Source organism: Seriola aureovittata, chromosome 19 (genome assembly GCF_021018895.1).
Source record: "Seriola aureovittata isolate HTS-2021-v1 ecotype China chromosome 19, ASM2101889v1, whole genome shotgun sequence".
Taxonomy (NCBI): Eukaryota; Metazoa; Chordata; class Actinopteri; order Carangiformes; family Carangidae; genus Seriola; species Seriola aureovittata.
The window spans coordinates 6,308,765-6,326,019 of record NC_079382.1 but is presented as its reverse complement, the minus strand read 5'-3'; the positions used below and the strand labels follow the sequence as shown (position 1 = coordinate 6,326,019).

At 41.0% G+C, this 17,255-nt stretch overlaps 2 protein-coding genes across 5 annotated transcripts in view; both read right to left on the bottom strand.

The window, feature by feature from the left end:
- Positions 1 to 11,515, bottom strand: part of ccdc85cb (coiled-coil domain containing 85C, b) — a 46,823-nt gene extending 35,308 nt beyond the window's left edge. For 2 of the 4 annotated variants that reach the window (XM_056405318.1, XM_056405319.1), the window contains exon 1: positions 10,005 to 11,515. In XM_056405318.1, coding sequence (XP_056261293.1) covers positions 10,005 to 10,725 — 721 coding nt within the window. In that variant the 5' untranslated portion in view covers positions 10,726 to 11,515. The remainder of the gene's footprint in view (positions 1 to 10,004) is intronic. The other 2 variants (XM_056405320.1, XM_056405321.1) reach the window with 1 other exon arrangement.
- A 708-nt stretch (positions 11,516 to 12,223) lies between these two features.
- Positions 12,224 to 17,226, bottom strand: LOC130187591 (cholesterol 24-hydroxylase-like). Its single transcript, XM_056405317.1, has 15 exons — positions 16,998 to 17,226; positions 16,790 to 16,867; positions 16,127 to 16,208; positions 15,900 to 15,973; positions 15,559 to 15,645; positions 15,264 to 15,402; positions 14,991 to 15,101; positions 14,743 to 14,905; positions 14,276 to 14,341; positions 13,811 to 13,883; positions 13,645 to 13,729; positions 13,291 to 13,401; positions 12,998 to 13,086; positions 12,831 to 12,897; positions 12,224 to 12,751 (listed from the first exon to the last, which is right to left on the bottom strand). Exons 1-15 carry the CDS (start codon positions 17,144 to 17,146, stop codon positions 12,602 to 12,604), a joined length of 1,524 nt encoding a protein of 507 aa, XP_056261292.1. The 5' UTR covers positions 17,147 to 17,226; the 3' UTR covers positions 12,224 to 12,601.
- Between the last annotated feature and the right edge of the window lie 29 nt (positions 17,227 to 17,255).

The following is a 17,255-nucleotide window of genomic DNA, read 5'->3' as shown; positions in this document are numbered from 1 at the left end:
CCAACCAGAGCCGAGCGGCCCGTGTGTAATCTGACATTATCTGCACATCTGCTGAACCCAGAGCTAACGCTGATGGAGTTAAAAGAGGATCGGAGGGAGACCGAGAGTTTTGGATAATCATGTGGACATCCCTGATGGTTGTTCCACGAACATTAATACCAGCACAAATATCCTCCAATACCATGAATATCAAATACATGCAAACAGATGAAAAGATAAAATGCTTTTGTACGTGTACCTCTCTCCCGCTCGTCTATCGAGGCTGCCAGTCGTTGATTTAGTCTGACAAACTCCTTTTCCGTGAGCCTGCATTTTCATATAATACAGTAATCAGCCTCCACGTAAGCGCTTTATGATTGTCACAGCCGCATCACCCGAATCTGACGCTCTGCACTTGGCAGAGTTCAAATAAATAATGACTTTGATCGGCCTTTATAATCTGAGATCAAGTCTAGTTAAGTGGGGTGGTCTTAATAGATTTTTGATGGAATTTCAAGAGACATATTATTATCGCTGAGTATTTGTCATGAGCAGCACAACTAGGGCACAGGGAAAGATAGTGGAATCATTTTTGAATAAATATTTAATGCAGAGGGAACATTGATGATGTATTCATAGCACTCACTGTTCAAAGGGGGTCTCTGACCTTCCCCATGTGAGTCACCTACTTTTTTATCTGTCACATTTCTTCTTTATATTTTATCTAAGGAGGCACAAGGCGGAAAGGTTTTGGACCCAATGGGCAACATGATGGGACTGAAGGTTATAACATTTCTAACTACGTTTAGAATTATTTATGTTACTGGCGTGGCTGTTCTAGTGTGTGGCTTCATTATCCCTCTTGATTTAGATCACCATCGCAGCTCTAACAAAAGCATCATCAGTTTTCTAAAACGTTAACACAATTTTCAAGTTTTACCATTTAATACTGAATGCAGTTAGCCGATCTCTCACTTGGGGCTATATTCAGTATGATTCGGTTTAGCTCATTTCCTATCAATACATTCGGAGAATCTAAGGATTGGTAAACAAGACAAAGAGTCTACAACCGTGCTAGTGGCCATGTGAGGCTGTACATAGACACAGTGGTGCTTTAAAAAGGGATCCTTTATTGTTAGCCCCCCACCAAGTCTTCTGAAATTTCAGAGACAGAGAAGAAACTACTCTCCACTGTCTTTGTAACACCATGTGGGCAACAATAGGCTACACTGACAGATGGGCACAGTCGCATTAGTGTGGGCAATAATGGAGAGGGAGGAGGAGAGCTGGAATGCCTCAGTTTGTAACCTCATCCACTGTAAAAGAAGAATTCAAAATACAACTCATATGTTCCCCAATTAGTTAATTCTTTACATATTTAGCAAAACAAGAAAGGGTCCCATTTTTGCATTCCTAGACATAATCCCCTTTGATTGATCGCTCATCATGCAAATGTTTCAACTACTGCTTCTTTCCAGGCCCGAAGTAACAAGAATAAGTCAAGATAAATGTCTGTTTCAAGGCCCATCCCATACCAAAACAGAAACATGTTTTCCCCAGGCACACAGTCCAGTCTTGGCACTTAAAACCAGCTTGCAAAGAGGAAATTAGCCTCCAGAATAGCAGAGCAAGGTTACCTGAAACCATCCCAAAAAAACTTCCTGAGAATGGAGCAACAGCATCGAGACTGTACAATTCATTCCAGATGCTTCGGTCGAAGCTTCACATAATCTCATCCATCTCGAGGGCCTGCCGCCAGATTCACATTTTCTGCAGGCGTTCCAGAGTTACAATTATGACTGTGACGTTGTTATCATCTCAGCAACAAATCAAGTGTTTCAATATTTGTTTATCGCAACAGCACAGCAGATTGTCCTGTCTGCTAAATCATTTGCATAAATTCATAAGACAAGAGACATGTCCCTCAATTTATAAACTAATGAGCCATTCCATTTGGGACCAACCAAAAGCGACCCCATGGCCACATTTTGAGCACCCGAGCGACAGAGAAAAAACAATCTGTAACTGTTAAACTACAAGTTGGATTGAGGTGACGGCACTATCTAAATGCAAGAAAGGTGAAGACATCTGCTGACTCCAGTCTCCAATGTCACAGCAACTAAAAGCAAAGAGCTGACAGGCAGAAAATCCAGATGAACACCTTGTTCCTCCCAGGCCTCGAAAGGAGCTGATGAAGAGGTGTTCTGTCTAGGAGTTGCTGACTTTTGGCAACGTGGGACCATTCCACTGTCGAAGGTCATGAGGTGTGTTGCATAGACAAAACTGAACTGCTGATAGTGAGTTTATGGAGCAGCTCCAGATGGGGTTTTTGTAACTGAACCCAGTTACTCTTTTGAATCCCCTCCCGTGTCTGTCCTTTGCATCTTAATCAGCTGTTTAGATCTCATCCCATCTGATATACGGCACAGATCAATAAGGGTCTTGCCAGGGGTGCAGTGCCTCTCAATAAAATTAACTTTAGTCAGTTAAGGACAAGCTGACGATGGGGTAGAGAACGAGCAAAGGATATGTCTTTGCTAGAACCTCATACACTGTAGGCAAGCTACGTTGAGAAGCCATTCTTTCAGGGATTATTTAAAACGAGTCTAGTCCACTTTGCTTACCTTCAACCACAATAGATGTGTGTATTTTTAAGAGGGATATTCGCAACTGTAACATAACAAATAAGTCTAATCTGTCAGTCTATATCAGATGTGGAAGGGCCAGAAAACAAAATATCAAGAAATGACAAGATTCTTCTTTCTTTTTTTCTTTAAAGCTGCTATAATCATTATTTTTAAGTGTGTTACAAGTGTTATGTGAACCAACAGAATCGTATCACCTGACTCCTCAGCTCTACATAGGTTTTTGTACCTTTAGCGTCATTGTTCATTGTTTTTAATGGCATGCAACTTTACTGTTTTGGTTCATTCTCACCACTCTCATTAGCATTATTTTCAATTACAGCAGGGACCTGGTTTCAGCAATATGTCTCTGATAAACAGCTTGTATACGGTCTGCCTACCACCAAACAGTTAATGGATAGACTTAAGAACTAACTGGTTTTCCTTTAGGAGTTGGTGGAGAGCAAATACAGGACTAAAAGAATACTAAGTTGTGGTGTTGTATTCACTAGGAGGACAGAAACACAATTCCAATTACATGCTAATGTTGCTCGTATCTGCTGGATGTGAAAAAAATAACCATCACTTTCACCCTAACCACTTTATAAGAGGTTTATAACTTGTTGAACTGCCCCAAGTGGAAGGTAGCATTTAGTATATACTGTGATTAGCTAAATAAGTGGTTAACCAAATAAGCAAAAAACAGCTATGTGATAACAAGCTAATTAGTGGCAAGAGTATTAACTTGCTGGTGAAGTTGTCAGGCTGTAAAAATGTCAGGTACAATTTTCTGCTTCTTTAAATAACCCATGCTCAAATAAGGTTTCAAAATCTGAAGGTAAAGCTGTTTATTTTTATACCTTATAAGTGAAAATGAGTATGCAACTCCGACCACACCCTTTTTGTTTCTAATGCGTGAGTTAGTTCGAAGCAACACACACACACACACACACACACACACACACACACACACAGAGCTGACCTCACTCTGGCTGGCATCATTCTGCACGGGTCAACCGGCATGGAGGCCGGCCATGCCCAAACCTATCCCCATCCCCCTATCCTTTACTTCCCTCCGCTTCAGTAACTCTGAGGCTAAGCATGGGCGCCGTCCACTCGCCCCACTGATCATTGCTGTTGCCTAGGCAACTGAGCAACCCAGCCCCTCCAGCAGCCCACTGCCCAATGAACAGAAAAGAAGGACATCCACTTACATCAGCACAGATGTAGAGAGAGACACAGGGAGCTAAAAATGCCTAAATATTTGTAAGAACATATATTGTTTGCCGGATATGACACCACAAAACAGCGGCACTTTCATACAGTCTAACAGTGGTGACCATACAGATGTAACAGCAGGTACAACTTGTTGAAAAACTTATTTTTTTTGTAAAAGGCACTGCATTAGTTCTTACAGTGAGTCCATGACTGTGTGCACAAGACTCACGCTGGCTCAATAACCTCATTCTGTCGGCTGAGTGCTGTGTTGATGGGAATGAACGGACAGCGGATCAGAAAGCAGGTTCACAGGAATCAAGAGAAAGATGGATGCAGATGGGTGGTGAGGGGAAGACTGGAGAAGTGGAGTTTGTCAGGTAAGGAAAGACAGGGAAGGTAAAAGTTAAAAAAAAAAAAAAATGAACTAGAGACACACACACTTTTTAAAATTTTCTAACTGTCCACGCTCAATCCAACAACCAGCGATTACCAAAATGTTCGTGCAGGGGCAAGGGAGTCTTCATTCCCCACATGCCATTTTCAGCAAATATAATTCTGGAAGAGCTTGTTGCAATGAGGAATACAAATACACCTATTTTGGAACATTTTGGTTTTAAATCGGAAGCAATCGGCAAGCCAAAAGACCTAAATGTCTTTGCAAACGTATAGCCCCCCCCATAACACTATTGATTTGTACAAGCATTTTCTACTACACCATCCTGCTGAGTGCGCTACCGTATCACAGAGGCCCTGAGGCCCCCTGAACTACCACTGGACAAGCTCCGGTTGACTGGCCTGACGATGGAATCAGCCAATCACCAATATAGTCAATATATTCATCCAATCACAACTTTCATTTTCCATCTTCCTGTTCCTCTTTGCAGTCTCCATTCCTGCTGTGTCACTAAGAGCAGAGAGACCCACTTCCTCTTTTGTTTACCCAGGAATGTGGGACATCCTGACAGGCTGGCTTTTCATTGACAGTACACAGCTAGGAGTTCTCCTATATGCGTTTGTCTCACTCCATTATCTGCTTTATCAGCCAACCAGGACTCACAATGACAGGGTGCTGGGAAACGCAAGCCAAAGAAACAGTACTCTCAAACCCTACCTGATGCAACTCAGTCACTATAGAAAATTAATTTCAAAACATTAAAATTTCCACCAGAAGAATTTCATGAAAGAGCATTTATAGTGCCTGGTTCTTTGCCTTTGGGAGTAATTTGCAAACTACAAAAAACATTAAAAGAAATTATATGTCAGCATTTGCTTTCGGAACAGTAGTTTTTAAATAGGAAAACAACTTCTACATGTTTCAACATGACATAATGTGATCCTGTTAATGTTTCGCAATTCTAATCATCTCAGAGCTGTATTTTCAGTTTAGTCGCCGAGAGCGGTTGTTGTGGCTTTCTTTTCAGTTTTGATCACTGGTTAACACCATGGAGGTACCGCCCTTAAGAGTAAGGTACAAATGTAACCAAAGGGAAGGTTCAAGAAATGAAGTCAGCATCTTGGAGAACAGAAACATGAATCTGAGCGTGGACAAACAGGATATCAGCTACAGAAAACATCCTATTCCTGCCTAGACTGCCGTTTATAGCCTCACAGACATGCCGCACAATGACTTGAAACCACAGCCGAGAGGAAAACACCATTGTGTTTTTGATCCTCCAATTTCCTTTGAAACGAGAAAGGAGCTCACACAGAGAGATGCCAAGGCTGACTTTGACTAGCTGGCTGTGATTGATTGATGTTTATTCTAGAAAAAAAACAAAAGTCACTGAAAACCTGACTCTTTCTTTGAAGGAATAAAAGTAACGACAAAGATTTTGCAGTGATGTAAACAAACAGGAAGTTTGATTTTTTTTTCTCATAAAAGTGACCCCAGTAGGTCTTTTAATTCAAGACTGTACTCTTGAGAATGAAATGCTTCATCTATACTTTTAAAGCTTATTGATAATTCACCTCAAATGGAATACGACCAGATGCCTTCGACACACATGAATGTGAATACTATGGCACTGACTAATTAGCGTAGCCATGATGTAACACACACACACTGGTGGGCAACTGGTAGGGCTGGTTCTACAGTTTCATTGTGAGCTTTTAGGTCACGTCACTCCCCAAGGGTAAAAGTAAAGGAAACTTAAGAGAGACAGAGTGAGACAGAGAGTAAAGCCTCTAACTCAGAAAGGATAAGAGTTCACACACACTGTAGCACCTCATATATTAGACCACACACACACACACACGCACGCACGCACGCACGCACGCACACACAAAAAGGCCAGGTGATAAAGACCCCAGTTTAACCATGCAATTTTACCACTTCTTAGTGAGTTAATTAGGTAATTTGAACATAATTTGGGCCTAAGTGGGAAGGTTTACAGTGTGACTCAGCAGAGTGACTAAACATAGGAGGGCACAATTTACTCAATAAAACGTAGGTGGCCAGTGCAAGCAGTCTCCTTTAATGTGAGGCAACACATAAATCAGATTCAAACTGATGCATTGTGCTGAAGCTCCTAATCTCCAGTGAATCACTAACCTATCTGACCGGTTTCTGAGAGCCACAGGCATCTGGATGGACTGAAAAAAAACTGAGTTAATGAGGTCTGAGAATGATCTCTCCTTTGTACTTGGCTGTAGAAGCTTGGCCACATTGTGACTATCTGTGGACTACTTGGTGCAGTTAGCAAGCTAACCTCTACCAAGTTAACCTGCCAGGACATGCTAGTGCTTTGTATGTACTTCTCCCTGGCATCTTGTTCTCAGGACTGTACTAAACTCTGTTCAATAAGGAGTTATAATGAAGAGGGGGAAAAAATTGTTACTTATCAACTGCTAACTTTGTCACTAACAGGACAATACATTTGCATTTTAAATTTGTTAAATTTGTACTCCTGTCCTATAACGATCTGTGAACTATTCCTCTTGTGTGGAGCAGTTCATATTGCACAAAAAGTTGAATAAAAGTGGACCGGGCGACAGCTAATAATTTGCGACAGCTTATTCCATTTCGGATTCAGTGTCTCTGTTTTCTCAAAGGTTAGCACTGTCAAGGTGGCTTGCTATTCGGTCAGAGTTTATGGGAAATAAAACCCCACTGCACAGCAAGAGGTGATGAGATGCTATTCTATCCGGTCTAATGCTATAAGATGTCAGCAAAATTTTTCTCCGGCCAAGTCTGAGAAACCTTGCTCTCTGTGGTTATTGTATCTGCTGAGTTAACAATATTGTTCCTTTAAAGCCATTTGGCAGCTAAAAGGCCGGGGGAATGTGTAAGGGTTTGTTAAAGGTCAACAACATTATTGCAGAGAGGTTCTTTATCAGCTCATATGGACAATGTCAAAGCAGCACTTTTCTGTCTCACTTGGCCACTTTGTCTTGATCTCATAAGGCTCTCCTCAGTCTGTGTCGCATTATAGGGGGGCCTAATGCAGGTTCTCTATGACAGCATCATATTTCAGGCAGTCTTTGACGGGACTGGGGCTCAGACCACCAAAAATGAATGCAGACATTGAGAAGTCTGGAAATAGAAGTCACTATTATAAGTTATGAAACACAATGGTAGTTTACTCAATGTAGCCCCTGTTGCTCTGTCTTTTTATTTTGTTCAGAACAGAAGCCTTTGCTCCCCTAACGCATTACGGTACACACCCCGTCCAAGTAAACATGCATACACACACACAGCTTGTATCCCCAAAGGAATTGGACGGGTGGGGGGTGGGGGTTTGTCAGCCGTGTCAACGCACAAGAAATTCAATTAAGCAGACAGCAGGATGCCTCCGAAACGCAGCCTCCTTTGAGCTCAATATGCCCTCCAACAGTCCCCACCACTCCACCCCCAAGCTTCCCAGCCAACCCCTTCCAGCCATTCAGCCACTCCCCCAACACCACCAAGACCCATTGAGGGCCCTTTGCTGGGCTCCCTTTCATACACTCCTCTCACAGTGCCCCACTTGCCTCTAAAGAAATGGAAATGTTCCAGAGATGCATTAGCCAAAAAGATGACAAAATGTAAAATTTGACTAAAATGGTATGAAACACAAGCCTCTAGCTCAAACAATTTGGTTTTACTCTCAGGACACCAAATTCATTTCATCCTCCTCCTTTCTTCCCATCTGTGTGTGTCTGGCACCCAGACAGATGCTGTTCATTTAGCACTTGAGCGGCAATCCTCGAGCTTGTCTCCTAAATGCCCGGGGGAGCCACTGGCATTTGGACAGCATTAAATAAAGCCACTCTGCAGACCTCACACCGCGACCAGACCTGACCTCGCAACATGGTCACTTCACTCAGATTTCAAGCAGCCAATCGAGTAAATCTGGAGCTGGAGCAGAAGACTATTTTCTTACTAGTCAGGCCTGTACAAGCTAGCTTCAACCTGTGAGCAATTACATTATCTATCCACGGTTTTGAGAATTATTTATTGATACAAGTGATGAACCACTTGTTTGATCTCACTGCTCCTGGGTACAGTCATCCAACTTGTGAAATAGTAGATTGAGATCAATGTAGTATTGCTTTGTGTTTGTTTTTATCGATTGACATCTTAGGTAATGTCAGTAATAGCTCTGTTCTCTTTCCACATGGAGTTGTTTGCAATTATGTTAAACCCAGAAAGATTTGTGATGCTCAGCTTTATTTAGGACAAGATAACATCGATCTCATTAGCAATGCATTGGTTTGAAACAATGAAATAATAAACCTTCTCCCAAGTGAAGCGGGCCGTTCCCATGCTAGCGTGTTATTGTGTATCTGCGCATCATTGTCAGTGATGAACACACTGAGCCAGAGCTTCAGGGGCACACAATGTCACGCACATCTCGCAAAACAGCAGCTTAGAGAGGTGCTAGGCCACTGCAGACACAATATTGATGTTACATAATGAGAGCTAAACAGCGCCAAAAATTGTGAGTGTTATCATGAGTGTATTTGTGTGTTTTTCCGGATTAAGGGCTCCCTCGACTCTTGACTCTCTCTCTCATGCGTGCTTCCATTCTTTTGTATTTGTTACCTTCACGGTTTTCAGAGCGTACAATTCCAGGAACGAGTGATGGATAACATGTGACCTATGTGATCTGATTTGAAGCTGCTTGCTTTGAGCTCCAACATGCTGCTGCCGCCCTGTCCTTATAAAATCAGGGTAAAATAAAAAATAAAAAAAATTTTAAGTTTCAGCTAGATGAGGGATTTTTTTGCCTATGAAACAGTTTATTCCCCATACCAAACAGATCATGGCGAGTTATCAGCCCATGTGCTAGCTAAACGAGGCTTAGTGTCCTCCTGTTCCATCATGGCATTTTCATCCCAGCTTGCAGCTTTCAGCCGTGTATTTAGGTCTTAAAACAGGGACACTGATTTCTGGTCACATGCCATGCATTTCAAATGGGCCCTAAGCAGACACAAGTGCTCTTCCACAACCAACGACAACAATGATAATCAGCAAACGAGCCTGAAAAAAAAAAAAAAAAAATCTATTTGCTTGAGCCCCCTGTAAAAGCTATTAAGATAAGTCCTCTTCCTTGAGGACCACGAGTGCAGTGACCTAAATCAGTGCAAATTCAAATGATGGGGTTGCGTGGGACTGAAAAGGCCACTTAAGGATGCTGTGTGAGTGTGTGTGTGTGTGTGTGTGTGTGTGTGTGTGTCTCCAATCAAGACTTTACAGTGAGATTAAGCCAAGACCCCCCATGTTAATCCTTCACAGCAATTTTGATCAGCATATGTTGTCAGTGCAATCACACTCACATGGTCACTATGCAACATAGCCTGACTGTATTATCTAAGAGCACTGAAACCAAGAAGAGGAATACAGATGTAATAGGCCACTAGTCTTGGTCAGACGGCAAGTTCAATTAGCCTACATAGAAATGTTAAATGTAACTTCATAGGCCTCAGAGGAGCAACAACTTGTGTCCCTTGTCTGACAGCTTTTAAAAAATCAGGGGTAACTTGAAGTTATCCATTTTAGCCCATGAGATTGACTTTTAGTTACAAAGATAGAAATAAAATCAAAATGATTGTTTCACCAGTGTTAAATGAGCTATGATTTTGGAACATATCAAGCCTGATTGGTTGGACTGGATGTGCATTGTGTCGGCAACTGTGTTAAGTCTGGGTGCTGTTTATGACAGCAAGACGTGTTAAAAAGGTGGAGACCCCATGTGTACTCACCATTAAGTCCATTTGGGATGCTCCTGTGGTGGTGCGGTGCTGACAGGTCATCCATGGACCTCCTCATGGTGGGGCCCATCTTACTGTTCTCTGAGGTCTTGTGTATGTGTATGTGGTTGTGATTGTGGTGATCGGGGCTCCCAGCACTACCTGTGCTAGATGTGCTACTCCCGTCCCCAACATCCCTGACCGTGCTGGTGCCCCCATTCAGGTTGGTCAAACTGGACTGACTGTCTATGGAGCTCCTGGACCCTGCTCCGTTCCTCTCCTCATCCAACATGAGGATGATCTCCTTCAGCTCAGAGTTCTCCCTCAACACAGTCTCCTGGTTGGCCTCCAGCTCCTTCAGCTTCATCATGTAGGCGCCCACCTCCTTCCACATGGCACTGGCAGTGTAGCGGCCAAAGCGCTGCCACTCTCGGGACAGCTTTTTGCCCTTCTGTCGGTCGTCGTCCAGGAAGCAGCAAAGCTCCCGGAGCTCATGGTTGTCGTCCTGCAGCTTCTGGTTAATCTCCTTCAGGTTCCTGATTTCGTGCAGGTGCACCTGCAGCCTCCGGTTGATGTCTTTCATCATGTTTCCATGCTCGATCATCAAGTTCATTTTCTCACTGTCAACCTTCCTTAATCTCCTGACCAGCTCCTCTTTGCTGGTCCGCAGCAGCTCCTCGTCCGTCAGCTGGCTCAGGTCATCCTTCTGTCCCTCGGACGGATTTTTAGCCATGACTATCTTGGCTATGAGTCTCAGTTCGTTTAAAAAGGTGGCTAAAAATTAACTCTCAAAACTCATTTAACAAACCCTCAATTGCGGAATTATGTTGAAAAATGAATACATGGTCCAAAACATCAAAGTATCGTTATGCCCTCCTTTTCAACAGGCCGATAATGAAAGGGAAACTATTAATGTGATGCTATGGCAACCCCAGCACGAACTGAATGCCCTCACTAATCTTTGAAAGGAAAATCCTTTATGAATCTCGGAAACAACTGCTGGTATTCACATTCCGTCAGCAACGAAAACACATGATTTTAAAATGATTACCAGTGATTTTCAATCAGGTCCTGGTCCCTGCCGCCGAGTCCTGTCAGCACAACACACCGCGTCCCATCACAATGTGCGCCGTCTCCGCTGGACATCGCTCCATTCAAATGATGGGAAACGGAAAAACGCAACAAACTGAAATTTTGATCTTAATTCTACGCGAATATGGCGAACGGTCGAGTAAACACGACACCTATGCTATGAAAGCCCACTTTTCTTTTTCTTTTTACCGGCGGTGCCCTCTTGAACGCGTCTATAGTCAGCAACGCTCCTCGGATAAGCCTCTTCTACTTAGGTGGTACGTCGGTGGACGGAGGATTCAAGCCTTTCCACCCAGTCAGCTCGGAATTAGCAGCGGACCCCCCTCCTCCTTGTCCAAACACTCGGGTTTGAAATCATTCAAGAGGATTTCGGCCAAGACGGCCAATCAAGACGTGGGAGAGGAGTGGGCAGCAGGTAGATGAAAAGTGCGGTGAAGCCTCATAAGGCACAGGCTCAGCCCTCTTAAAGGAACAGTAAGACAAGTTCAGGACCGGGAAAATATTATTCATTAAAATAAATGATAACAGAGCACTGAACGGCTTAGGACATGTTTTTTAAAATGTATAATAAAACATATTCTATTATTACATTAAAGCACATTTATTAAAACGTTTTCTAACTTATAACAGCCATTAGCTTTACATGTTAGACTTTTGTTTGCAAATGCTATTTAATAGTTTTTCTTTGTTAATCGTGTAATTGGCCCAATTAATAAACTGTTTCAAAATTAAAAAAAAAAAAAAAAACTTAAATCCCCCCACATATTGATAGAAATTTTCTATTACAACTTGATTCACCACTTAATAATCTTATTTTATTGCATAAAATGCTGACAATCTCCTGAAATTAGATAGTTTAGATGATTGACAACTTTTGAGTGTTAATTCTCTCAAAATTGTATCTTAACAGGTGCTTTTGAGATTTCTTTGCAAGGTCAGAGCGCCCCCCTGATGTACGCTGTCAGTATTGCCCCAAAACACAGAAGGCTGAGTACATAAAAATCACTGCACAGTATACTGAGCACAAAATAAAATCATTTTTTCAGGCATTGAAACCATCACCAGTATATTAAAGTGATAAACAGGATATAAATTATTTATGCATCAGTAAAAAAAAAAAAAAGATGTGTAAGACAAAATTAAATTTGAGTGGTTTATTTTTATTTGTGTAAAAATGATATATCCAGTATTTTAGCTCAGAGTTAAAAGAGGAAGAGAAATTACAGAACTAAAATGTCAGTTCCAGCAGATTAAAGTGCTAATCTACTCAAAAAGTGGCTAATTTGTTTTCCCACATCCCCATTACTGTTTGGAAACAACAATAATCACAATCATTACAAACATTCATATGAATATGAATTGTATTCAATTAAAACATTGCAGTATTTTCTTTGCAAATGATTAAAAACATTAACTGAAAAAGTAATAAAACAACCTGGCAGCATTAGAGGTTTCTGGCTGTTATTCAAAAAGCTAGTCTGGGCCAGTTGTGTCATGTTGTAATACAGTGTGGCCCTCTATTTCTTGTAATTCCTATGTCTGACGGAGCACACCACTCCACTCTTCGGCCTGAGTGAGCCAGTGTCCAGGATGTCAAAGGTCTGTCCAGGGACAAGTGTGAAATCAAACCTCTGGAGGAGCTTGGCCATCACCACTTTAGCCTCCATCTGAAAACACATCCAGTGTTTTTATATATGTCGTGAGTGTACATGTTGATTATTTATGACTGTTTTTTCCACCACCCACCTGAGCAAAGTTCTGTCCCAGGCATGAGCGTGGACCAAGGGCAAAGGGGTAGTAGCAGTAATAAGGCCTTGTTAAACAGATAAGACACAACTTCACTTAATGCCGAGCACTTCGTACTTTCATCTGGGACAATGCTCTAACACAGCAAGACTTTGAATGCAACTTACTTGGTAACATCTGGGTGAAATCTGTCTGGATCAAATGTCAGCGGGTCCCTGAAGAATCTGTCCAGTCTCCCAGTCACATAGGAGCTGAACTGAAGTTCAGAGCAATTTATTGAACATTTTGAGAGAAGGTTATTTTTTCTAAAAATGTCTTGTTTTGTTCTGTGTTTTTGAGTGACAGTGTCATTGTACTTTACGTATATAAAATAGAAACACTATAAAACCTTTCTGGGTTGGACACACACTTTCAGACTTTAGAGGTAGCCTACAAACACATTCAAAAGTGAATGACTCACAAAACAGGTGACTCCTCCAGGTATGTGGATACCAGCAATGACCATGTCTTCATGTACCTCACGAGACGTGCCTGGAGCTGTCGGGTAAATCCTCAGTGTCTCTTTTAGCACCTTGGGTGAGGTTACAGTGTGAGGTGCACGTCTTGGGTCAATTGGTTAAAAAATAATTGAAGCACACTGAACATTTTAAAGACAAGTCCCTGTTCTCTGTATATGGTTCCATTCCTCATTAAGACTTAAAAGACTTATAGGCAAACTGAGAGTTGGTGGGTAAATAAACGAATGAATGTAAATGTGCCTGAACTACACTTCTGAAATGCTGAACCATAGTCTTCCCAACGTCATGACATATACCTGTGAGAGGTAGGTCAGTTCCCCCAGGTTATCATAGCTTATGTCCTGTTTCATCCCAAGGACATCATCCACCTCTTTATTCACCCTAAAAAACAACACATTTTAAGAAACTGTCATTCAGCAGCTATATTATGAAACAGTTTTTAACTGCATTATTAGTTCTTACTTTTCTAGTATATCAGGATTTCTTGCCAGTTCCATGATGCAAAATGCAAGTTGATTAGCTGTTGTTTCTTGCCCTAAAAAGTTACAAAAGACAAAAATGAATCAGCATTACTTTCAAATGGAGCAACCGTGGATCAACAACACACATTAAAGTGACTGTATTCTTTATCTCTGAACCAGAAAGAAGTGAACTCGTCTGTTAAGTCCCACACTTAACAGACGAGTTCACCTAAAAACAATAACAATTCAGGACTTAAATCATACACAGATCCTTTGGTGAACACTTTCACTACAAAACTGTAGTCTATCAAACTGTGCCACCAGGCTCCTTGCAGAAAAACCTGTATACAGCTGACATTTTATTGAAATTTTGTTAATCTTACTTTGTGCTACAAAGGAAGCACAGTCTAGTCTGGTCTAGTCTTCAGTATAGTAGTTCACACACCAAAGCAGAACAGAGACTCACCCGCGATGAAGAAAGTCACAAAATTGTCCAACATAAGCTCCTCATCCTCTTTAGTCATGCTTTCCTCTGGAATAACAAGACAATGGAATCAACATGTAAACTAATATTTGACTGATCTCCTTTATAGGCATCCAATTAGTACACCACATTAAGATGTGCATATTTAGGCACTAACATTCACATACTACGTGTCTCATCTATTCATATAGTGTATCCATTCGTGAACAGGTGATAATAGGTGTAATAATATGGATATGTGATGATGAATGTTTTATGCTTTATTTTGTTTGCTATATCTATTTTTATTTGCTATTTTTTCTTTGATATGCTGTTCTCAACACTCAATATTTTAAAATCTATGCTCTGTCTTGTCTAGACCGTATTGTTTGCAACTACCCTGTTACAAAACAGGATTATTTAAATGTTTTTATTTAATCTAATTAAATCTGAACTTTAGGGATGATCACCTTTGCCAGCAGTTTTGATGATCTGCGTGAGGATGTCCTTGGGGACGTCATCACCGTTCTGCATGGCAGTCTTTCTTTCATGGATCCACTGTGCTCCAGTTGTGCGCAGCAGGCGACAAGCTTCCCTCACTTCATTAATGAACGGTTTGTTCTTTGGCTTGAACTGGAAATGCAAGATTTTAAGATGTCTGACAGTTTACGAGGTTTACACAATATGAACCCCATACAAACTTGCAGTGAAGTCATACCTCAAAAAACAAGTCTCGGATATAATGCACCATTCCTTTTAGACATGTCTCGATGGCTTCGGGGAAAGGTGAACTATTCTTCAGCAGGTCTAAATCCACACCAAAAGCAACCTGAGAGTTATGAAGGAAACAGACATACATTCATATATACTAAGATAGTTACAACATGGTTGGATGAACCTTTGTGATAAGCTTGTGCTTTCTTCACATTCAAGAAAAACTTGGGTCGGGGGAACTGCAGAGGAAGCCGTACAACAAACTATGACACACTACCTTGGCAATAACATCAAGGGTAACACAGTTCACAAGATGGAGCATGTTGACCTCTGTTTTGCTATCAGCAAAATCCGAAAGTTTATCCATCAGTTTCTCTGCCCTCTCATTGAAGGTGCCCATTAGACCTCTCAAATACCTGGAAACGATAGTTTTAGACAGTGGAATAGCATAGACATGACATACCTGCAAAGCTCCACAGAAATTTTGTAATTGGACAATGTAAACGCTGTAAATAAAATAAATGTTGAGTAGATTGTCCATTCTGTCTCTTTGTGATGAGTAAATAACTCACAAGCTGCTGAACGCAGGGTCCATGATCCGGCGCTGTTTGTACCACTGCTCGTGGTCCTGTGCTGTTATCAGGCCGTTACCGAGGAACCTTTAAGAGAGGCATCAACACAATACTTTCAAACTATTAGTATATCATCACAAAACAATGATCAGTGTAGAACAGTCTAGGATGCTGCATCTTACTTGATAAAGTATGTTCAGGAATTCAATATATCGACAGTATCAAAAATTACACAATTATTATTATTGCTAAATTGTTGCTAGGCTAGTTTGACAACATGGTACATTATCTGTATTCCTGAGATGTATACGCTAAAACGCATCTGATATTCTGATAACTACCTTTGACCGAACAGGTTGAAGAGTTTCTTGTATACTATTTTATCTTTGGGGTACTTTGGGGACATCAAGATTTCCTGAAATCACAAGCATTAAAAGAGGGAACATAGTTGGAACATTTTTTGACTTATGCCATCTATCTTTCTATCCGTGCACTTTTACACAGATTATTGTGTAATGCTTATGCAACTGATGGTTACACAAATCCCACTGTGAGGTGAGATGTTTACCTTGGTCGCCTCTGGACAGGAGACACCGAGTGTCACGTAATGCAGAAAATTTAACCTGTAAACAGGCCCATAGGTCTCGGTCCTGTAAATGACAACTTCGTTATAAATTCGATTTGCAAATACTACATTCATATTTATACATGCAAACCTGCATCCAAACTGAAGGTGCACTGTTCAGAATAACTACTGAAAAAATATACTTCATACATTACGACGAGTAGTCAAGGAATACAAACAAACAACATAAACAAAGGAAAACCGACACATCGAAAAGCTAGCTATCTATAGCCTATACAGCCTATACAGGTATTTTTTTATTTTTTTATTTTTTTTTCAAACTTTATTGAACATTTCAATTTTACAGTTCAACATAGGAATCTTCGTTTTTCATTTTGCATTCTTATGAATTATATAAAACATGTTCAAATTCTGTTCAAAAAGCAAGGCCATACCGACATAAAATAAAATGTATATATTTAAAAATAAATATCAGAAAAATAAAAATAAACTATGACATGTTATAAGCCTATACAGGTATGCGTTACTGCATTGGCATACTGGTGGTCACTTGGACCCCGCTGCACTTTTCAATTACTACTTAAGTGTTTAACTTATTTACCTTTGTCTACCGCATATGCGCATATGCGTGAAACTTGTGCTTACCATTCCAGAAACTTATCGTGTATAATTTCGTCGTTTTTCATTAACCTCAAAAGCGTCTTTGAATGTCCGAAGAAAAAACTAGGAGGACAGAAACAAAGTGTCAGGTAGTGTCAGCACATCTGCTTTAACTGTCGAACGTTAGTTCGTTGACAAGAAAACAAGAAACATTAGCGTTAGCATAAACTAAACAACGTCCCACTTAACTTACGTTTCTCTCGGTGGCCCAGGTATGTGGTCATATTTCATATGAATGTGTTTAATATACAAGCAGTAACCAAGAAACGCGATGAAAATCAGAAAGAACAGAAACATCAGCGCTTGAGCGGTCCAGCTCAGAAGTACATGGAAAACTGCCATTTTGCTCAGACAAGTCCAACGTGATACTTGCGATTAGCTGGTCAACAGAGAAGTGTTAAACTCGTCGTTTGATGGTCCCGTACAGCAAGCAGTGTCAATACTTCCGGAA